Below are 25,079 nucleotides of genomic sequence, written 5' to 3' on the forward strand. Positions count from 1 at the left end.
TGAGTGCCTATAGAGTAGTACTGCATCCTTCATATCTCCAAAAAGTCTTTAGTTTTATTATATTTATAAGAGAAAAATATTTTCGAAAAAACACGAGCCGCTGGAGGCGTGACGTGTGGGCGGAGCTAAAGAATCACGAGCGCCAGTAGGCTTTTGCGTTGAGAGCGTTTGGAAGCTGTTACATTACCGTGAGGAAAAAAAACCATCATCCAAAACAAACCATGGCTAACAGTCAGATTCAGCCGTTTATTTATGATCCAGAATCAGATCCAGAGGCTGAAACTGAACGAGAGCCTTAGCAGCAACGAATAACAGCAGGACGTCTCTATGTGGTATGTATTGAAACTGTATATATTTGCTTAGCGGTTTTGGAAAACGACTAAGTTCCACTTTATGTCGTCTTTTTTTTTCTTTAAAGGTCTACAAGGTTTACTTGATGTGCTTAAGCGCCGATTGCTAAGTTAACAACACAGAGATATTTGAAGCAGTTTTACTCACTGCATGCGGTTCCAACACACAATCGTGACCCTTTTTCGCTCTGATCAGTGAATGTCTGTGCTCTTCTATACGGGAGCGCGCGCTCTTCCGGCAGAAGTGCCCTTAAGACCCATATAAGGAAATTCCGCTCCATCTAACGTCACACAGAGCCATACTCGAAAAAAACTTTCCGAAACTTGTGACAAACCGGAAGGAGTATTTTTGGAACAGAAATACTCCTTCAAACGTACAACTTAATTTTTGAAACTTTGTCCATGTTTAGCATGGGAATCCAACTCTTTAACAGTGTAAAAAACTCAGTATGCATGAAATCGCATTTCACCCCCCTTTTAATAATTAATGTCCAATATTTATTAATAATACTTAATTGTATTTTTAACATCAAAATACAGTTTTAATGTTAAAATCTTAGAACAAAATAGTTTTAATATAAAAAATGTTGTTTCATTTTTAGTAGCAAAGCATGGTTGCGAAGGAAACTTTTTCAAACAAACTTACTGGCTTCGACAATACATTTGCAAAATTCAAATGTAAATTTTTTTTTAAGTGTATTCTTTCAAATATTTAAATATGATATTAATAATTTTAAATATTTTATATGAAAATAATATAGTTTTAAACAAAGTATTTGGAGCAAATTGTGGTTTTTATTATTTTATTTTTCCCAGCAAAGCACAGTCACTACAGCCATGGAAAGAATATGCAAACAAATGCCCTGCCTTTTTCATTTAATAAATACTGGTATGTAATTTTTATTGAGAATATTAATATAAATTTTAATACAATAAATACTGAAATTATTTTATTTTTTATTTTTTTCACAGCAAAGCATGGCTGCTAAATATATCACTATTATACAAGTGTGAGAAAAATAACTAAATAAACAAATAAATACCGGTTAAGACCTTTAAAAAATGTCACTTGCTGGACATCTAGTTGAGCATCCTTCTGCCCTATCCCTAGTCAATACATCGAATAGAGACTCTCATCAAATTTCACTCAGCACTTGAAAAACCCATAGAGACACTGAACATCCATATAAAAAAACAGAAACAAGGTACCTACTCTCAGTTCCATTCTAAAGGACACACTCTCTTTTTCAGCATGATCAACATATCATGTATCAAAAGTGTCACCTATAGATAAAGCCGGCTACATTCCCTGTATCAGATGGATGCACAGATGTGCTCCAGAGATTTGCTGACTGTAATCCAATCAGACTGCGGCCACATCACGAGACGGGATGAGATGATGAATGACAGAGAGGCGAGGCAGTGAAGAGGCTGAGATCACTTACCCAGACCGGAGGCGTAAATGGCCTTAACTGACTTCTTCATCTTGTAAAGGACACTGCGGTCCACATCCAGGGCCTAAACACAGACACAGAAAGAAACCGAAAGATATAATGTGTGTATTTCAAAGCCTTTAGGACAGTAATACAGATTCACATTAACATCAGCACTACTGTACAACGAGCATTTATCAAAAACCCTTACTTATCTTTAGGTCACGCTCAAATATGAATCTCACACATACAGACTGAGGGCAGACCCTGCTGTCTTGGGTCTGCAGGGGATTCATTATTCAAAAGCAAGCTCCTAAAAATACTCCAGTACAATCCCTGCACTGCAGGAGTAGCGGAAGTCACACAGTCACCAAACAAAACTCCCCAGGAGCGCCGCAGGATGCAACACACACACACACACAAACACACACAAAGAGCAGTATGACATTCAATAAGAGTGCAAAGCTTAAGCATAACACACTTTAAAACATAAATCTGAGTCAGGGTGGTGTTAGGTATACAGTTAGATGATTCAGTTTAATTTGGATTCACAAGCTCTTGATTTGATGATGTAACCACATTTATTCTGGTCTTTTTCAGTTATAATGTAAATATTGATTACAAAAGACATTCTTGCTTCTCTAATGCTGTTAACTCATTTCAACATTCATTTGACTCAGTACACATTTTCACTCTATACAATTGTATTATTTTCTATTTTTCAGCCTTATGAGAATATATATTTACTGTATATCTGTTCTCAAATGCTGTGCAGCCAAGTACAGCAAACGTGGAGGTAGGGGGTGTGTGACAATGATAAAAAAAAATGATATCCTAATATTTTCTGGAATTTTGACAATAACGATATTTAGACATAATTTAGCAGAGAGTGTTATGGTGCTGGTGCCTTGGGAGGTTTAGGACTGTCATGGACAGCTGACTCGTAAAGCTTCTGATATTATTCCTATTCTGTGAAGTGGCTAGATTGCAGAAGTAACAGAAATTTTTACCTTTATAAGGCCAATTTTTTCTAACCTGATGTATGCATCATCTTTTATGTAAAATCCTTACATTTTATCAATAAAATTCAAATAGTTAGACCGTAATCTTAAAGAAAAGTAATCAGTATCAACTAAATTTGAGTTTGCAATGCAGAGGTGGCATAGAATCTGCATCTGAAGTGGCATTTAGATGCATTTACACAGTTTAATGCAGATGCATGTTTTGATTAATTATTTTGATGTTTTGATTAATTATTTGATTAAACAAACGTTAAATATTGATATTTACAATTATTCTGGCAAAAAAGGAAAATATACTTAGCTAAAATCACCAGTAGGTGGCGGCAAATCACGGCATAAGTGAGTCATTGAGTGATTCATTCAACCGATTTGTTCAAACAACGATTTGTGCCTAAAATGTAAGTCACTAAATATTACCTTCTAATTTTAATTATTGAACTGTACATCAAATCAATATAACATCTGCAATCGTGCTGATACTTGGAGAAAACCGTCATTCTACGTGTGATATTAACTATGTCAGATGAGATAAATATAAAAGACACATAAAAGTCATACCTGTGCATATTTGCTCCTTATCATGAATTTTTAAGTAATTCTAAATGTATTTTAATATAGACTTAATCATGCAGTGAAGTGAAACTCTAAACGTAGTCTAACCTAACGTACAATCTCATAGTGTATGCGTGTGACGGAAAACACACACAAAACTATTTTTCCTCAAATCATGTAGCCCAAACAGAATACCATTCAGTACCACAGCAGGGTGAAACATAACAATAAATAAATAAATCTAAATTTTGCATCAAGCATTAAAAAGGGAAATAGAATCTCAAGCATCTAGTTCCTCTACTTATGCAGCCCAGCTCAGATGTGGTTGAACGATCACATCCTCTACAATCACTTCTCAGTACGTCCATGCTGCTTACAAAGCCTCAAACCTGCAGACAAATCTAAAGAAACTCCGGACTCAACATCCTCTGCCGTTCACAGGAGCCTCCGCTGCTCCCAAAATGGATAATGCAAATCCTGCTTTTACTAAAAACGCTGTGTAATATTCATTTGCCAAACATGTTGTAGGAGAGTTTTCTAGATGCTCGTCTGACGGCTGGCTGAGTTTCATTTAGCTGAGTGTTCAGTTTCAGAGCGGTAGGTAGACTGACAATGCTTTTACTCATAACAGGGAGTGAGCCCGACCGGGAACCACCAAAACCGAGACGCCTGACAAAGCAAAAGGAGAGTTTACTAAGAAAACAGTACAGTTAATAATAAACCAAATTATTTCATACAAATAGAAAGAAATTCACATTAACACCACCACAGTTTCATGATCATTTTACATCATTTCATCCTTTTATAATCTTTCTCTTAGTTATCTTTGAAAAAGATTACGCTTCAACACACAAAAATTATGTTTTTTTTTTTCATTATTATTACCGCTAGAGTTATTGAGGGAGTGAGTGAGATGTGACCTAAACTTGACTTGAGGCAAATAGGGAAGCAGTTTCACTTTAGACCTCAGTGTCCTACTGAGTGAAAAAAAAAGCTAATTTAACTTTCACTTCACAGAGTGTCTTTGTTTCACACAGAGATCTACTACTGAAGTGACATGAGAATTGTAGGAGAAACAGGACTTCGTTACAGCATTCATAAATGGATTACTTGAATTAGGATCTAATCCCAAAGCATCAACCACCTGTCTAAACCACTTTGGAAATATAATAAAAGTTTGAAGTTAGAATGCTGCAAATACTAAGTAATTTTAGTACTAATTTTTTAATTTTTAGTACTACTAAGTTATTTTAGTACTGCAAATACTATAGTAATTTTTTCAGTACGCACAATTATCGATCAAAAGTGACAGTAAGGCATTTATAATATAAAAAAAGGTTTACATTCCAAATAAATGCTGTTCTTCATATTTTCAAAAACTCAAATCACAGTTTCCACAAAATCATTAAGCAGCACACCATATCAGATAGATTTCTGATCAATCATGACACTGGAAATTCAGCTTCGTCATCACAGACATATAGAAAAAATCAAAAATAAAATCTAAAGTGAAATAAAACTAATAAAACAAAATATATTAAAATAAAAAACAATTGATCAAATAAATGCAGTCATGGTGAACAAAGATACTCAAAAGACAAAACTCTTTTGACACCACATTTTTAAATAGTATTTTTTTTATTGAACAAATACATAAAACTATTTATCTCTTTCCTTGTCTACGATTTTAGATTTATTGATTTCTTTTGGAACTCTTCTCAATGCATTCTGGGATTGCCTTGATGGATAGGTGTTATGAACATAATTTAAGCATGGTACCATGGCAACAACATTGTCATTTATTAGCGGTACTATTATTAAATGAAGGTTTATTTGAAAGAAAACACTAAATCCTGATGTTCATTTCCAACGAATCCTCCATTTTAATGGTTCAGTTCAATACACAACTGTCAATTTCCCATCCCTTACAGAACGAGGCTCTTCCATAGCCTTACAAATCCATGTGCTTCCCCTTTATGTGCAGAAAGAGTTACATTAGAGTAATGTGCAGTAAAATCTGACAGACTGATCTAGTGGCTTTCTGTCATCTGAAACCGCCATCGGCCTCCATTTACCTTCATCTCTACAGACCCTGTACTCTTCCACTTAATCTCATTTTACTGGCCTTTATCTTTTTCTATAAGTGAGGCACTCAGCCCTGGACAAACCGAGACCATGTTTTATTGAACGTTTAACTCAGAAAGAGATCTGACTACATTTCCTCTGCTACACCTTCTCGTGATTCTTGCAGGCAGGAATCGCTTTCCACAGCTCATGAAGAGCATACAAGGGGTTACGGAGGTCTACGCTCACCAAAGTGCTGTTATGACAACACAGTGGCATTTTTTCATCTTACTCTTTCAACATTAATCTTCATCGGTTTTAATTTAAATCTGAGACACTAAACCGGGTCCTTGAAAGAATGCAGAGGGCAGAACTGAGCAGGCTAAACACCCATCAAACTTCATCAGTCAAAGTTAGCAGAGAAACGAAGGGGACACAGCAAACGAGACACGTCTACCACAGTCAGCATTGATGCAATATTTTCATTAAGTTGAAACTAATTCTGACAGGCTCCTCTGTGAGAGTGTCTGAGTGTTAAATAAGCATGCAGGGACCGACAAGATGTTGTGTTAGTGTTTCTGACAATGTGAAATTACACACCTGCCACATGCTCGCTCTCATCTGGAAATACCTCACTTCATCTGAAAATGAAAAGTGTCCTCTGAAATAGTCAAACAGAAGTCCAATAAACCAATAAAAACACACCTCTTTCGCCAAGCATTCGAATAATGCATCTCATAATTTGTGACTGCAGTTGTATCTGATCAAATGCAGATTTCTTATTCTTTAACTTGGGATAAATTCATTCGTTTTACTTTGTTGGAACAGCAGCTATGCTAATTATGTCTCTATTTGTTTCTCTGTTTTGCTTAACAAGGATTTACACAAGCTCCAGTCTGGATCCAGAACACTTGAGAAGAGATGATGCTGACCCCTCAGATGACCTCAGATGATGCTAACCCTGAAACAACATACAGAACTAACAAATATCGCTACTTACTATGCAATCACATAATAATTGCTGTTAATAGTGTTCATCGTCTGGTTGACTATGTCTTGTATTAATTTTTCTGAAAATTCCTTTCATATGCACAAACTGACAGTCACCACTTATAAGCTACTACCAAATATTGTAGACTTCATTTTCTGTGAAGTAGTCATAAAAAGCGCTATAAAAACTTGAATTGAATTGAACTGAAAAGTGATGGGGGTCCTCCAGGAATGTGGTTGAGAAGCACTGGCATAGTTCAGCAGTTCTCAATTCCAGTCCTTGCGACCTTCTGCTCTAGACATTTTGAATGACTCTCTTTGTTAACACACCTGATTCAGATAATCAGCTCATTAGAAGTGAGCACCGTGCATGAACTGTGCTCCAATTAACATGGCCGCTACACAGTGTGTTCATGCTCCCTACTCCCTGAGCAGGGGAAATCTGTTTACCTTTACATTAATTCACGGATTTGCACTGTGCAACATCTTCACACATGGACAAGTGTGACATCATATACCTCTGTAAATAAATACAATACAATAATTCTCGCACACTTTCAATGCACTTTGAATGGAACATATACGTTCGCTTCGAACTGGAATCATGGCGGAATTAGGGCTGTGCATTGCCAAGAATCTAACGATACGCATCACGATACAGGGGTTGCGATACGATATGTTGTGATACATTGTGATACTGTAAGCAAGGCAATATTTGGGGATATTTAATTTTTTATGAATAGAATATAATGTAAGGAAAGCTGTCATTAAGAGTGCACCACCATATGCAAACCTTAGCAATAAATAAATAAAAATTGTTTAACCAGAACACAGTCGGATCTGCATTTGCAATAATCAGTCCCGGTAACATTCAACGTTATTGAAGACTCAGCTGCTCGGATTGAGCGCAGGTCATTCCACCAGGAGGTAACATTTAATTTAAAAGTCTGTAAAAGTCACTTTGTGCTTCTTTGGGATGGCGCAATCAAGTGACGTTCATTTGCAGAATGCAAGCTTCTAGAGGGCACATAAGTCTGAAGTATTACCTTTTAAATTTATCTTCCGCGTGGAATCGCCAAAAATGCGACGCGAGAAATGCACAAACTGCACACAATGCCCCCAAAATGAGAGAAAGCTGCAGTCATGGGGCGACCCTCCTACCTGCTGTGCCCTGCGCGAGCCTCTTCACATGGGTCGGCAAGCGGCGGAACCGAGGCGGAGCGAGCACCACAGTCCCGCAGTGGACGTTACCACAAAAGCCCAAATGATGTCACAATTCAGCTTCGTACACCGAAACATGAACTGCGACAAATCTTTCACCCTGCATTACAAGCAGCGAACTACATTAACAATAACATTAGTGGCGTGCGCTTATGCTATTTCCTATCACTAAGCATTTGTACAGAGATGAACACTGCCATCTAGCGGTCGGGAAATAAACTCAAAACGAAACTACGATGAATCTTGAATGATTTTTTATTTATGATAGGGCTGCAACTAACGATTATTTTGATAATCGATTAATCTGTCGATTATTTTTACGATTAATCGGTTTATGTACTTATATTTTAGTTTTTTCCATTTTTCCCCCAAGTAAATTATTAATAAAGGGTCTTTATCATTCAGCATAGATTTTTAAGAGATTTTAACCATTTTGCATTGTCATATCCTCATCAAAAATATACCTGGAGTTGTTTTATTATGTTAGTAATCCTTTGTCGAACTCTTCTGCAATCAAAACACTGATCCATACTCTAGCAAAATTCACAAGGAGATTTCAAATATTGTTTTCACCATGGCAGTCCTTAGAGCTCCTAAAGTAGTTTAACATCCCAAACAAAGCTTAAGGAATCTTTGAGAACATATTTTCACGAAGTATAAGGATAAAACAGAATAAAATTGCAGTGCATTGTATTTTATTATTTACTGGGAAAAAGCTTTATAGCTTATGCTGTGAAATTGTAAACAATCCTTCGAAAAAAAGTGCCAATGGCATGACACACACAAAAAACCTGCTGTGTGAAAAAGAGCAGTGAATACTTAGGTAAATGTTTGAGTAGATTTAAAATGCACTTCTTTACTCTCTCATTCAGTCATAATTAGGCTGCAAGTCTGAATTATGAACTGGTAAACGACAAACTGATCACATAACATGTTTGTAAAGCTTTAAATGTTAACTGTTAAAAAGCAATGTAATCAGCTTTTACGACTAAACATTTGCAAACAACCTTGTACTGGAGAATCTGCACAAATAAAATTCTTAGGGGCCGTTCACATATCGCACCTAAAAACGCGTGGAAAACGCTAGTCGCGCCGCTTTCTCCTTCTTTCCAAAGCGCTCGGGCAGAAGCGCACCTGAGGCGTCTGCCTTTGCTAAGCAACCATGACCTGCTCTCTCCATGACGTGCCCTCTCCATGAAGACCCGGAAATTTCAGCAAAGGATAAATGGATGCGGTGTGGACGCGCCTGGAAAAACGGGCGCATCGCACCGCGTGCGTGTCGCGACCGCGTCGCTTCCATTATGAGAGTGCATACTGCGCGCCTACATAGGAAATAACGAACTTGAGCACGCAAAAGACACGATTATGTGAACGGCCCCTTAAACTGTTCAGTAGTGCAGAGTTTACAGGTTACTCTTCATTTTAAAGGCTCAAAGTAAAGTACTCCCACTTCCCGCTGAATGCTGCAGAGACGCTGTTCGGGAAGCACGTGACATAAAACGAGGCCAGCTATTGGCTATTCGCTACTTCACCTGCTGTACTGGCTGAGTAAAACCTCCGGTGGCTCATTACTGCCACACTTTGGTCACCGCAGATTTGAAGTATGCACGAAATGAGCCGCTTATGGCAAATAAAATTTATTTAGCGACGAATCGATTACTAAATTAGGTTGACAACTATTTTAATAATCGATTTTAATCGATTAAATCGATTCGTTGTTTCAGCTCTAATTTATGATATTCCATTTTTGAGAATCGATATAGTATCAGCTAACAAAATATCGCGATGCGATACGTATATCGATATTTCCTTACACCCCTAGGCGGAATATCCTGTGTTGTCCACTTCACAGGGCACTTACGGTTAAATAGAAAAAATGACTGAAGTGATAAGAGAAACATACAAAATGTGCAGAGCAGGGGGGCGGGAGGACTGGAATTGAAAACTGCTGCCCTAGTTTATTAAATCCACAAAATGTTTCAGACAGTTCAGTCCAATTTGGTGTACTGGTCCGTTTTTCTTAACTGTCCTTTGTATGTGCAAGTCACACTTGTTCATTGCACTAATCAGTTCTTCCTCAAGGTGGCAACACTGGCACAGGCTGTTGTTTCACAGACCTTTAGTTTAAAAGACTGGAAAGACATTTTTATCGGTCATAACTTCTAGGGAAAAATACCGCAGACACTGGAGTAAAAATAATCTATCAAGAACACGTGTCAAAACTAACACCTGTGCTACATTATGTGTTGTAGTATAACACCAGGTCAGGAGGGGAGGTGGAAAATTATTCTGTAAATTTTAATTACAAATTTGATTTGATTTGATCTTGACTAAAATCATAAGTGGACTTCAGGGGAAACCATAACCCCTGTAATGTAAATAGACTTTGTTTCATTGTGTTCTTTGTTCTTCACACAAAAGTGCGACAGTGTCACCACGTCAACTTTGATAGCACTCAGGTGATAATGGGCAACACAGCATCTGCCAAAGAAATGAGACATTCCTTGAACTAGTGGTGTCCTGGCATCATTATCTTGTGCAAAGCGTCGGGAGGCTCTCCCCCATCTTTCATTTGATTAATTTCTGTTAACTAATGTATAACAGACATCCTGCACACTGCCAAAACATTACAAAACCAAAGGTTTGATGACTATCCCAGGACAGTAAAATAAGGACATTCAAGTCAATATGACGTCAGGCACCATCTGTCTCCCTCCAGTCTGGAGAGCAGCATCTCTGAAAGTGCCAGGCCTTCGCTGGGGTGACTGTGTCACTTTATATTCCCCACGCTGGTGGGAGAGCGCTGGGTTTCAGAGCTTATCACCCTTTCAGAAAGCAGTGACCCTGATTTATGGGACACCAGGGAAGAGTCACACCAGGGTCCTAATGGGAGGAACTTTCTCCTGACAGATGCTGCCATGTGTCAAACTGACAGGACCAAGCCTCGATCCAATGGAGGATTGGTTCAAATAATGAAAAAAAACGACCATAATTGAAGCCAACTTGAAGCCAACTTTAAAACTTCACAAATATATGATTGTATGTTTTATAGATAGAGTGACTTTAATACACATCTTCCTATGATAAGGATGTTTATAATTTTTGTATTTTAGATTTGTGCTGTTAGATTTAATTTCTGATACCATAATGAAAAAAAGAAAATTATGTAATATTTAATTTTTGAGGATTAACTTGTCATAAAAAGTACATTTATTACTTTTTCAAAAGAAAGCAAATAAAGAAAATAAATTTTTTTATTATTGTTTTTTTATTTTTCAGATTTTTTTTTATATTAATATTTAAAAAAGATTTGTCTCCTCATGACTGTTTCAAGGTCAATAAATATTTTAGAATGTCATGAGAAACAACTCCCCAAATACATACTGATATTTAGGAATGCATTAATTAATGATATTTGTAAAATAAACATTTCAATACAAAATGAATATATAAGCAAATAAAATAAAACTAATATAAATTACAAACAAATTAAAAGAATGAGTGTAATTGCTAGGCTGTGGCTCCATTTGGTTTCATTGTTTAGTGAAGCTTAATCCACAACACAGGGATGAAAAGTTTCATCATTGAAAATCATTGAATTTTATGATCAAAATCATTGAATTTTATTCTTAGAAATGATAATGTCTTCCTGTTTTTCTGGAAACCATTATTTAACAACCTCAGCCATATTCACCAAAATCACATGTGTGCTTACCACCACTCGAGAAACAGCCCCACCACAACCGGCCATCAGCCCAAAACAGCTGACCAAAGATAGGCCCTAATCGGCTGTCTAGCCAAAACACTTACACTTGGCCCAAAGCAAAGATTTAACGCACTTACATTGTATCACACAAGGCTTTTTAAACTTTAAAGTTAGGGCGGGGCGATATATGAAAAAAATCTCTCTCTCTCTCTCTCTCTCTCTCTCTCTTTCTCTCTCTCTCTCTGGCAACCACACTCATGAAAGTTCGTGTAGAGCAGTCCACAATAACAGGTTACGTTTTTGGACGTTTAGCGCGTTCTTTGGGAAAGTATGCTTTTTCGAATTTTACATCATCGTCAAAATTATTCTAATATTATCGCTAATATTCGATATATTACCCAGCCCTAGTTAAAGTTGACCTATTATGCAAAAATCACTTTTATAAGGTGTTTGAACGCAGTTGTGTGGCCTTAGTGTGTGAAAAGAACTAGCCTATAATGGTAAAAATCCATCCATTCATTTTTTTATACTTCCAATAAATCATAAACAGTCTCTCCAAACAAGCGGTACCATATTTCTAACTATTTTGACATCATACTAGGGAATGTCCCACAAAATTTGTGATGATCTCTTCCCTATTAGCATAGACACAGCCCTGAGTGAGTACCTGACGTGAGATTTAAAATAAATTAAAAGAGGCTTTGAGGCAGAGGAATTTGCCTTGATAATGTTTTGTAATCGAGTTACTCGAGGAATCGTTCCAGCCCTACATGGAGGCATTACAAGTGTTGTGTGTTGGGATGCACCAACGAACATAGGAGTCTAGACTGTTAAATTAAATTTTCAAAGGAAAGTCCTATGTTTGTGCTAATCATTTCATGTCAAAATGCCTCACAAACAAGAACCAGTTCAGCGCTGGAGTTCCTTCTTCTGAAAATGGGATCGATACCAACACTTTGTGCGCAAATGTCAGCTACAGACAAAGTAAACATCACACATCATATTTTGTTTTCCAAAAGAGCTTCTTGGCTCTCTGTAAGGCTAATGTTGCTGAAGCCACCATTGTCTCTACCTGTTTACATGGATGCTGCCTTCACGTGCTACCAGAATGATCGTGAATAGGAATGTTGTAGTTAAAAATTGCATAGGAAAGCAATGTGAAGTCGAATGCTTGAATTTGTCGAGCTCATAATGTGATCGCACGCGAAGACACCATGAAACCAGCCGTGTCATTATTTTTATCGCGCCATGCTCCCAGTATGTGTAATTTATAAACGTGCATTTACTATGCACAGTATAATCAGATTGCGTGAGATTGTGCTGTTTTGTTCTTGCCGGGGTTATGCACCTAATTCTGTGACCACCAAATTATGTGACCTTAGTAGGCCCTGTAGTGAAGGTAGTAGGTTGGATTAGCTAAATACAGCGCGTATTATGGTCACAAATTTCAGTGGAACACAGAATTCGGTACAACACCGGTATGCCAAAGCTCCACCCTTTTCTGGAAAGGGAGGTGGGAGCATCAGCCCATTTGCATTTAAAGTAATGAACACAAAAAGGGTGAATCTTTGGCTCATTCCCTAAAAGTGGCAATTTCAAAAAGCTATTAAAAAATATATATTTTATATTTTTGAGCTAAAACATCACATACTCACTCCGTGGACATCAGAGACTTGATAGGTTAATAGGTCATGTTTAATGCCTTTAGAGATTTTAATTAGCCTAAATCTAAGCACCTCCACATTGATGTGGCACAGAAATGCTCAACTGTATTGCGGAATCTCTTGATTTTTTCATCTTTCTTATTTTATTTTTATTGTATTGAAAAATACAATAAAAACAGAAATACTGTGAAAAAATATAACTATTTTAAATTAAAAAAAAAACTGTTTTCTATTTGAATATATTTTCATTCCTGTGATGGCAAAGCTTAATTTTCTACTCCACTGTCACATGATCCTTAATAATATCAATCTTGAAAATAACTGTGCTATATTATTATAATAAATAATAATAATAATAATTTTTGTGGAAACAATATATATATATATATATATATATTATTTTTTTTTATTTTTTTTTTTTTTTTTTTTAGTTGGAAGGATGTCACCCTCAGTTCAGTCACACGCTGTACTGAACAGAATAATTCCAGGATCACTGCAAATAGTGGGATTATCCGTGACCCGGTCTACATTGTTCTCAGATTTGAAACTATTTGATGACGGCATGTCTAGTGTAGGTTCACACTCACCCCCTCCATTCCCACCGCCCCAAACTGACGGGCAAACATTTGTGGCAAACAGCATATTTCTGTATCACCAACTATTTTTTACTTCTTCTCTCCACATGACTTCTAGTCTCAACCCAGATGCCAGTGCCGCCCACTTTAAAGAACAAAGCAAGAATCAAGGGAGCGTCATCTGTGCGGCACGTGCTTGGCTCCTGTCTGGTGTCACTTTATTAAATGTTGTACTTTCATCCCCCAAACCACACACACAAACACACACACACACACACACACACAAAGTCTAAACACAGTTTAACCTGGGCCAAAAGAGGTTGTCTGGATTACACTTATCCAATTCAGCGGGAAAAGGGAGACGATTAACATCTTGGTTTCACAGAGGCACCAAAGGTCTTTACTCAAACAAACAAATATCAGGAAGGGTGGTGCATTTCTATGTCGTGTTTTCTTCACATGTGATATCTGACCTCACTGTAGTGTTTGTGAATGGGAGCCATGAGATCGGCGTGTTGTTATGGAGCAGTCTGATACCCCAGACAGAAGTAAGCTCCACCCTGTGTGGTACACTGGTGTGATGGAGGCATGGGTGTGCTCAAACTCTCAAGTGAGCTGTCTCAGTTCAAACCCAAAAGAGAGTTACATTTATCTTCATGCAAACAATGTGGCAAATAGGTCAATTCTGTTTATTCACTTCTTTAAAAACAATAAATAAATTCATATTTATAAAAAAAAAAAAAAAGCAATTCATATTTATCTCTTATGTAAATTTCCAACATGAAATGTCAGTGAAATTTTTGAAGCAAAAAGTCAAAATTTGTCACTGTGGTAATAGTAGAATTGTTGTTATCATAATGAAGACAAAAACTTCAATAAAAGAATGAAATACGTTAGTAAGAAAATAAGTAGGTAAGCAGTGTTACTTTAAGTATTATTATTATTAGGGTTGCAGCGTTGTAACCGTGATTGACCACCCACGGTACATAACGCAGTACTCTCGTGAGGTACTCTCTAGACCTACCCTGTACCCCTGCTGAGACACTTATAGAAACCATAGACTGTAACAAAAGATGCACATCGAGCCATTACTTTCTTCCATTGTAAAAAAGTTGCACTGATTTGGGACCAAAGTCTACACAGTAGTACACTCGGGACCAGAGTCTTATTGAACCATTTTTACTTTTTAAATTTGTATTATTATTATTATTATTATTATTAAGTTAAAGGTGAATATATTGTTCTTTAGTACTGCTGCCATGCAATGAATCCTACCCCCACAGCAAATAGTATCAAGGCTCCAAAACCGTGATATGAACCGAACCGTAGCAAAAATATATATAAAAAAAATGTTGTCTGCCAAATTCAAGTCATCAGACCTTAATGATTGTGTGTGTCAAGTAGAGCTGCAACTAACGATTATTTTTTCTGTCGACTAATCTAGCGATTATTTTTTCGATTAGTCGACTAATCTAACAATTATTTTTATTACAATAAATAATGAATCTAATGTTCTTTCTTTGATTAGCTAATAAATCCTTTGGATAACTTTACAAAAAAAATAAGTAAAACTTTGAATATAATATTTTAACCTTTATTCATTTTCAACCAATGTGGTTGAAGTTTTTACAGTATACAAAAATAAAGAGGCAAAGAAAATTATTATGCTATGGTAAATATGAGTTTAAGATAGCGTTTATAATTTAACCACAGTAGCCACAAATTTACAGCTGTCTGAGACTCATGAAATGTTCTTTAGCATCACAAACCATAAAATGTAGTCAGGGTTCTGCTATGGTTTAGCATGGTTTCCAGAAATCTGGAGCTGATTAGGGGTAGTTCGGCGGTTTGTGACTCTTGTCTTTTAAGGGGCTGTTCACATATTCGTTATTTCCAATGTAGGCACGCGGTATGCGCGCTCATAATGGAAGCAAAGGTCGCGACGCGCACGCGAAAACAGACGCGTTCGCACTGCATCAAGTTAAAAACCATCTAAACTTTTAAGAATGCCGCAAGCGCACCTCGGGTCATGTGACAAGAACTAACCAATCAGCTTCATCCTTTCCCGTAACAACGTTGAAAGCTCAGCTAAGATGAGGGAACAGCTGTTCATAGCTGTATATGGTTTGCCATTTTGAAATAAATTTAGTAGCAGAGCTACTGCAAGCGATTTTTAGTGCTGCAAATCCATTTATCCTTTGCTGAAATTTCCGCGTCTTCATGGAGAGAGCACGTCATGGTTGCTTAGCAACGGCATATGTCCCGGGGGCACAACTGCCCGAGCACCTTGGAAAGAAGGAGAAAACAGTGCGACTAGATGCGCGTTTTTAGGCACGATATGTGAATGCCCCTAACGTGTGTTCGAAACCAGCGCCAACACAGACTTACTTTTTTTCTTTTTCTATCCTTACCTCAGCCGCTACGGGTGATCATACCAATAACTTGTAATCTTTACAAGAATATCAGAATCATGCAATGAGCAAGTCTGCGTTTGTTAGACACTTAATAATATCACATCAGTTTATCACATCAAACCCTAACACCGGAGAGTGCCAGGGTGTTTTCCTCTGAGGTGCTCGTGCATCGCATTTGTGTTGCTGTGGTACACCATATCGGTTTTGGAAAGGGAACAAAGGGCCATTTTTATTTTGGCCTCTGTTTAAAGTATTCCCATACTTTTGATAACAGTGGTCAGTGGTTTTTGTGATAGAATGCAACTTACTACATTCCCAGTATGCCATTATGCTAGATTTAAACAGTGTGATGCGTCGTTGCAGCAGTAAAGTTGTAAAATTGGGTGTGGCCTAGTGGTTAGAGAGTATGACTCCTAACCCTAGGGTTGTGGGTTTAAGTCCCGGGCCGGCAATACCATGACTTATGTGCACTTGAGCAAGGCACTGAACCCCCAACTGCTCCCCGTGCGCCGCAACATAAATGGCTGCCCACTGCTCCGGGTGTGTGTTCACAGTGTGTGTGTGTGTTCACTGCTCTGTGTGTGTGCACTTTGGATGGGTTAAATACAGAGCACAAATTCTGAGAATGGGTCACCATACTTGGCTGTATATCACTGTCACTTTAAAACAAGAATACCCTAATAAAACATATTTAAAAGCATTTTAGAAAATAAATGTAATCACACATATTCACGATCCAAAAAAAAATCTTGAACATAAACAAGTGCAAACATTTTCCAAAAACTATATATATAACCAACATGAACACAAAGAGTATAATAAAAAAAAGTACTTTTCAAAGACTCTGGAGCATGTGTTTTACACTTTATTGTTCCTTTTCTTATGTGTCACTAACCCGTATAACAATGTGGACTAGCTGCAGTTATGCAGATAGTTTAAGTAAACTAACATTACCATCTGAAATCAAGTAGATCTACCTTGCCAGCTACATCAAAAACAGATTTTCTCACAGAGGTCTTCATTTCACAAGCGGATCTGCTGACTATTTCCTCAAGCCTCTCAATTTTGACTTAAACATATGGTTTTGAGCAGCGGAAAAGAATTGGATCTGGTGAGTTGCCCAGTATTTTAATGCACACTTTGACCCAGGGTCAAATAGTGACGTCTTTTTTGTGTGTTAAGAATGTAGACATTTAATCAACTTACTTTGTCAATAGCGATATAAGCAGAAACATGAATATTAAATAATAACAATAATAAAAAAAAAATCAAGAATTCCTCTCTAAAGGTTTCTCTGTTATTCTGAAATGGTCATCTGAATTCTTCACTAGATATACACAGTGCTATTCCAGGCCACTATAATTGACTTGTCACTGCCATTCAGGAACAAATATAGCCTTTTCCCAGTCACAGGCTGTTGCAGACAGAGGAATTTAAAAGGATTCAAAATACAGCTCTCCCATCATTTACAGTACCACTAAACTCAGGATCTCACTTGGTATCTGGCATGACCCCAATGTTTGTGTAGAACAATGTCTATAATACAAACTGACATCCATCATCGCTCTTGAAACACTAAATGTGGTTTGCCAACACTCAATGTAGCATCTTTCAAAGAGCTACACACAGACATGCCATTTTTAAAGAGATGCACACAAATTAATGAAGAAAAGGGGGCCCCTGTGCCAGGGGTTTTTAATAATATGTGTGTGTTTGTGTGTGTGTGTGAGAGAGAGAGAGTGAATATAGATTGTAGTGAGCTCCATTAATGTGATTGCTATGGCATATCTCCTCTCCCAGAACACCTTGTCTGCTACACCAGCCTGATTGGGATCACAGCAAGGGAGTATTAGCTCAGCCTGCGCCACACACACACACACACACACACACAAGCACCAGAGGGACCAAAAGTATGATAAAATCAGTCAATGTCATCGGTCTTAAAACAGCAGCAGTGTTTTTAATATCACAGTCTGGGCCACAGTGGTCTGAACTCATCCTTATCCACCTTCTCTCACATTCAGCATTAAACAAGTGAGGAAAATTGCTACTAATCTGCAATTTAATTCTGGATTGCAAAAAATACGGTCGATTTAGTGTATCCGGGCTAAAAATGATGCATGGCGCAAGCTGCTGTGGCAATGTGGCACATCTAGACAGCCCACTCAGCAAACCACCTTTAGACATGAGAGGAGAGAACGAACACAGAAAGAAAAGCTGCAACTCATTTAAAAACACAATGACCAGTGTTTAGCATACATTCTTCCTTCTGAAGCCATGCAGCTTAAGTGCGCCAAGTTAGACTGGGCTTTACTAGTTTACAAAACTATACTGGTTTTACTAGGCTACAAATGGTGCGTTTCCACCACAGGAACTTTACCCAGAGACTAGGGACTCTGGCCTGGTACTCTGTGTTTCCACCGCAGGAACCAGGAACTAAATAAAGTTCCGGGTAAAAAAAATGCCCCTCAGAAAGTCCCTGCTAGCGAGGTGGTACTTTTTCAAAGTTCCGGAACTTTCGGGGGCGGGACTTGGGCACTAAACATCCTGATTGGTTCAGTTCACGCAGCATTGGTTGGGTTTAACCACCATTTATTCGGATCATTTTCAAAATATTACTGTTATTGTGTCATGAAATGTAATTTTAAAAGTATTTCAGGCAAGAATTTAGTTGTTCAAATCTGTGGTTTATTTATAAAGACAGCGCCTATTTAAAAATGTGTTTTGCCGATCTCGGAGACGGTGAGCTCCTCGCGATCAGCGGGAGCTCAGTCCTCATCTATCCGTCGAGAAGCAGCCTCACCTCGGCTAGACCTTCTGATGTGTGCCGCTGGCTCTGAAGTCTCTTTAGTGGTTAAACATTAAATATAATTCATTTTGCGTCGTCGCGGACATCACACTCCCGAGTCGAATGCACAAAGTCCGCACTACCGAGGATGCAAGTCCAAAATCATCGTACTTTGTATTGAGAAACGTGCGCAGACCTACGTCACCAGTCTATTTGCCTAATCTTCCTGGTACTTTACACCGCGGTGGAAACACAGAAAGCAACAGGTTTGGGGGGAAAAAAGTTCCTGGGAAAAAAAGTTCCTGGTAGAAATGTTCCAGGTAATTTCGGTGGGAACGCGGCAAAAGTATGTGGCTGGGTTTTACAACACTGCAGATTGTTACCAACTTGTTACAGACTTCCCTTAAAATAAATAATTAGATTTGTCTTTCCTAGACTACAAACTAGGCTAATCTTAACTAAACTACAAAATAGGCTGGGTTTTACTAGACTATAGATTTTGATGTGATTTACCTGGGTTTTACTACACAAGGTTTTTTTTTTTTTTTTTTACAATCAAGGCTGGACTTGTCACAATTGACTACAGATTAGGTTGTATTTTACTGGACTACAGACGAGGCTGGGCTTTACTACGTACTAAACTGGATTTTATCAACCAGGGTTTTACTACATTAAAGTGTTACAAACAAGACTGGACTTGCTACACTTGACTACAGATTAGGACAGTTTTTACTAGACTATGAATTAGGCTGGGCTTTAGACTACAGAATTGGCTAGGTTCCGATAGACTACGCTATGTTTAACTAGGCTGCTTACTAACCTGGGTTTTACTACATTACACTTGTTACAAACAAAGCTGGACTTGTTAGATATTACTAAAGATTAGCTGGTCTTTACCGGACTACAGAACGTTCTTGTCTTTACTAAATTAGTCTGGGCTTTACCAGACTTTACAGGCCCAGTTTTACTGGAATAAAGTTCTGGGCAAGGCTTTACTTGAATATAAGTCTCAGAACGACTTCTTTATAGTACAGACTAGTCTTCTCCGGATTACAGTCAAGACCAGCCTATACTAGACCTCACTAAAGTACCGAGTAGGCTTGGCTAAGCTGGACTAGGCAGAGGAAATAAACAGAAGCACTGACCTTTATCATCTCACTAAAGGAAATAACTTTTTTTATTAATCAGATTTATGAAATGGAAATATTCCAAAAAATAACCATCACCCCTTAGAAAATGGCACATACTAAGAATATGAAAATGCAATTTAATGTCATATAGACAATAGGAAAGAAAATTATTTTGTTGTGCCTTAAATAGAAACTGTTACTATAAGAGCATAATGGCCTTCGAGTAATTTCGCAAAGCTAAATAATGTGTTCTATTAATTCAAACAGGTTTTATTGCAACTCGTTGTTTGTAGTGTCATGGGACTGCCTTTAACAACCGGTGTCAAAAAAACACAACCTCCCTCAGGACTGCCGTTAAGTGCTTCATAAAAACAGAGGTGAGTCTAGAGTGCTAGGGGTTAAAATGCTCACCTAGAAACACACACACACAAGAGTGTCATCTCTACCTCGAAACATATTACTAACGGAACAATTTTCCCTGCAAGAAAACAACACACTCTAAAGCCATGTGGACCCCTCCTGATGGCAGTTCAACCTAAACAAAACCTCCATTGTTTAAGCTGAGTGATAGTGAGTGTGTCTGTGTGTGTGTGTGTGTGTGTGTGTGGGTGGGTGGGGTGATGGGGTGGTGAAAGAGAGAGAGAAACAAAAGAAGGGAAAGTGCAACACGCTGCTGTGATCACAGATATCTTCTGACATGACTCGGTCAAAGTTTGAGAAACTCCACAAAACTGAAATTGCACACAATCCAAAAAAACAAAAAAAAACTTTTAATTGAAACAAAACAAACTTATGTGATGTTTGTGATTAGTAGTGAAGGATCCTCATCTCTTGAAAGCTCATTAGTATATAGGTCCATTTGTCTTCAGTGGAAGTACTTGTCAACAGGAAGACCTTTTGTCCTACTGTGGGCACTTCAAAGAACGGGTACATAGCACATCAAGTGTTAAACCACATACCGACAACTCTTTACGAAGACTAGCACCTGACCTGAGTTCAGCTGTTAACATACAAACCCAAGGCACCATTTTACTCACCAAACAGTTTAATGGTTAACCCAAGGTCTAAGATGCCATCTTAAAGGCACAGGGCACTTAAAATAAAAAAATCTGTCATTACTTATTAACCCTCATGTTGTTCCAAACCCATAACACTTTTCTTTTCTTCATAAAGGTAGATTTTATTTTGAAGAATATTCTGCTTAATGTAATGGATATATGAATGTGGATTGGGGCTCTCAAGCTCTAAAATGATAAAAAGAAGCCACATAGAAGAGATTCATAAATCTTGTATGATATATTCCAAGCCTTTTAAGTCATACAATAGTTTTACTTCATAAAGAGTCTAGATTGAAGTCTTCATTCTCTGAAAATTTCCCAACAGAGAGAGACAGCATAAATAAAATACCAATGATTCTCATGAATTTTCAGTACACATACCACACCAAAATACAGCATTGTCACTTTCTTTTGACACACAACAAATGTATGAATATTTATTTAGCCAACTACTCAAGGAACACACCTGTAAAACAGGTAAAGCTAAAAAAGCTGAAATAATTTCCCTCCAAACACTGACAAATTATTTTCAGTATAAGTATTACAATACTAGACTCATTATTAGACTCAGATACCTGAAAAACTAAAAGTGACATTCCATAGATAGACAGTGGCTCCTGTTTTAATGACGGTCTTATAATTTAAAGTGACTGCAAGGGAGTGTGTAAACTCCATGGAACTGATGAAGGCACAGTCTGAGAAAATGAAGACCAAATGTGTGTGCTGGAGAAGCAATGTGTAAGAAATGGTTCACACACTCTCCACCTTGAAGAACTACTGTATATGAACCATATGGGAGAAACTGTAACACTACAGCTCTCTGACTGCTTTTATGGTGTGTTTGTCATACAAAGATTCTTCAAAATTCAACCGGGTCTGGAAAAATGTGACGATGCATAAATAAAAATGTCATTTCAGGGGAGATATTCCTTTAACGTCAAAAAATTTCAAAATTAAAAACCTTGCTTTTTTAGAAAAATGACAAACCTTCAGAATCCTGCAGGATTTTTATTCATATTTTTTTTCCAGAGATGAACAAGCAGAAACTGCGGTTTCACACCCCTCATACGTCCATAAGATTTCAGCAGTGGCAGCAGCATTAAAAATTCAGTTGCTGTAAAAATAGCAGCGCTCTAGAGCTCAAGAGTGACTGGCGAAACGTGGACATGCAGGTGGTTTTCACACATTTGAGAAAAATCCCCAAACACTAGATTAACACTCCAGGATCTTGGCTTTGGCTTTGTTTTGCCATTGTTCAAGGAAAAACGCTTTTAGCAACATGAAATAGAGTACTGTGTTGAATTAAAAATATTTATACCATGTATAAATAATGTAAATATTAGCCTAGTCATGAAAATACTAAAAGTATCAGTATGAACCTCAACACATTCTGAATCCATTAAATTTTAATTTGCAGTCAATAATAAATTTAAAATGATGCATTGGAATGATAAATGTAACGTCATGGTCAAAATGCCCTCACATTTGCTGTTGGGTTTTCTTAAAGTGAAAGAAACTGTGAAACTTGATTACCAGGCACCTCTGGGAAACGGATGGCCATCTTTAAAGGATACGGCAACAAATCAATGGTGGGAACTTCATTAATGAAGAAGTGGAGTTTGACAGTTAACAATGGTTCTGAAAAGGGAGTTGTCCCTGGTAATCTGTGATAAACCCCCTGGATGGGACGGAGGGCCTCCCTGCCCCCTTTAACACTCACTAAACAAAGGCCAGTGCACTTGTGAACCCTAGCAGATCAATGCCCCCTGCTTCATCCAATTAATGGGATTTCCTCAGCCGCACTTTTCCAACATGTCATCGGGGATTCAGGCATCTATCATGTGAGATACACAACTCCAGAATCTGTTGGGAAAAGGCAGTGGCTTAGGCCCAAATCAGAATTGAATTTTTTTTTTTCATTAAAACGATGATCTACGATGGATTCACCGCATGGTGACCAAGAAGCACTTACTCTAAAACAACTCTCCTTTTTGGCTGCTGTCACCCAACTATTTTCCAATGAAATCTTCATGGATAAAATCCACATTCAGCTTACATCTTATATATTTCCAGTTAAATATCTTGTTTTTGAAAACAAGTCATTTGAAAATGTAAAGTAAACGCGATGCAAATGGCAAATGGCACGTCCTAATCATTATTCTGGTCTGCAGCAGGTTTGAAAAGCATCTCAACATCCTGAAGGAACAGGTGCTAGTGTTGTCTTAGCTTTTATCCATGGTAATGTCAGAGCAGCTGCTTGTTCCATCAGCATTGTTGACACACGGTCCAAGTAGACTAACTAAACTGGTTCATCTAGTGACCATCCTAATTGACCACAGCTGGTTATCAGTATAAGGCCCGTTTTGAACACCTCAGTCTCCCAGCAAGACTATACTGGTCAAGCTTGTACACCTGCAACAAAAAAAAACTGATTTTTGAGTAATAGATGGCCCACACTGGTGTAAATCAACATGAACATTAAAAAGAAACATCAGATTTTCGCATGCAATTTATCTGTTTAGACAAATGCGGGAAAGAAAATTCTGCAACCATGTGCAGAATCAGATCTTATCGGTTGCCGTGTGGCTTGGAAAAGCAGTAAGAACACCTCTGCTTAAAAAATAATCTGCTGCATTGACTGCATGCAAATATTTGTGTCAGTTGAACAGATGCATTAACAGCTGTTCATTCAAATTAAAATGTTTATTGCACTAAATATGTGAACAGGCCTTAAGCTTTTTACACAGGGTAGGTTCCAGCTGACCAGGACAAAATCATTTACCTAATGAAAATCAGTTAACCCTATTTTTGTTGTGTTCTATAAGAAATCAAGTTATAACACCTTTACAACAGGGTCTCATTTAATGTAGGCTATGAACAAACAATGAGCAATGTGTTTTACAGACTTTATTATGTTAGCCAATGTTAGTGTACAGTGCATTATGGAATGTAAACAACTTTTGATTAAAAATAGCCATTTCTAAGCTCCAGAATATTCCCGTGGACAAACCAGAATATCTAGAGAAACATTTTTTTTTTTTGACAAAAAAAAGAAAGAAAACTATTTCAGCAAGTGCTTATTTAGTTGATTATGATGTCTACATAGCAACACATCAATGGCTTCAACAGCCATAGGTTTTAGCAGACAACAAGGTCAATGCCAACATTTCTTAGGGATGCCAGGAATACCATAGCGATTTCCCAACTTTCCCCCTGTAATCCCCAAGTGGAGTCAATCAGCGGGATCACAAACTTCACTGACACGCTGTGAACTCAAAGATGCACTCAAACCACAAGGGTGGGCAGCACCGTACCCCTGAATGTGTTTGAAAGGAGACGAAACTGCTGCCAATATCCGAACTAGAGAGTCAGTCTGGGCTCAGTTTGAACTAGGCTACACTGCTTTCTTTGACCTACAAAAGTGGATAAAATTTATAAAAGTGGGTTAAACATTTTAAAGGAGGTCTGTTAGTTTTATCAGTGTCCGAAGGCACCCTCATACCAGAAAATCAGCACTGAGATAAATGCGACAGAGGATTCAAACGAAGCACTGATGCTTATTGATTCTGAACCCGTTGCCCTCAGCTGACCTCTCGACAAGACAAGGACACATCCGACCATAAATCAACCCCACTCTCCCACCGCATGAAAGAGAGAGGCTATCAAACTAAAAACACCAATATGTTTCAGAGTCAATCATCTGATTTGTGGTCTAAAAACTCATTTTACTCATAAAGTGACTCGAGACTAACAAGACGCGATCAATAAATGCTGGAAGAGCACAATCCTTGGTGTTTGCATAGATTAAATAATATGGCATTAAATATGGGATTATATGGTGTTTGTAAGTGTAGAAACTTTAAAGGTCTAATGATTCCGTGAACGTTTGGTTAAGATCAGCCACTACAAACTGAAGACTAAGCATTTCATTGTTTCAGTAATTTACTTTCATGTACTTCTTAACCAGATATTGTCGTTCCACAATGCGTGTTAATATTTTACGGCCTTTATTTCCCCCCTGGCTGAAGCTTTTACAATTGCAGGCCTCAAATTAACTTGTTTTTCAGTGTAAGTGCTTTAAAAATAAATTATAATTCCTTAATTCCGTCTTA

The 25,079-nt window shown here is 37.7% G+C and overlaps 1 protein-coding gene across 4 annotated transcripts in view; it reads right to left on the reverse strand.

The window, feature by feature from the left end:
* The window catches only part of LOC113060580 (arf-GAP with SH3 domain, ANK repeat and PH domain-containing protein 2-like), a 66,135-nt gene that overhangs the window by 38,874 nt on the left and 2,182 nt on the right, over positions 1-25,079 (reverse strand). For all 4 annotated transcript variants that reach the window (XM_026229602.1, XM_026229605.1, XM_026229604.1 and 1 more), the window contains exon 2: positions 1,796-1,868. In XM_026229602.1, coding sequence (XP_026085387.1) covers positions 1,796-1,868 — 73 coding nt within the window. The remainder of the gene's footprint in view (positions 1-1,795; positions 1,869-25,079) is intronic.

This window comes from Carassius auratus, chromosome 42 (genome assembly GCF_003368295.1).
Source record: "Carassius auratus strain Wakin chromosome 42, ASM336829v1, whole genome shotgun sequence".
Classification (NCBI taxonomy): Eukaryota; Metazoa; Chordata; class Actinopteri; order Cypriniformes; family Cyprinidae; genus Carassius; species Carassius auratus.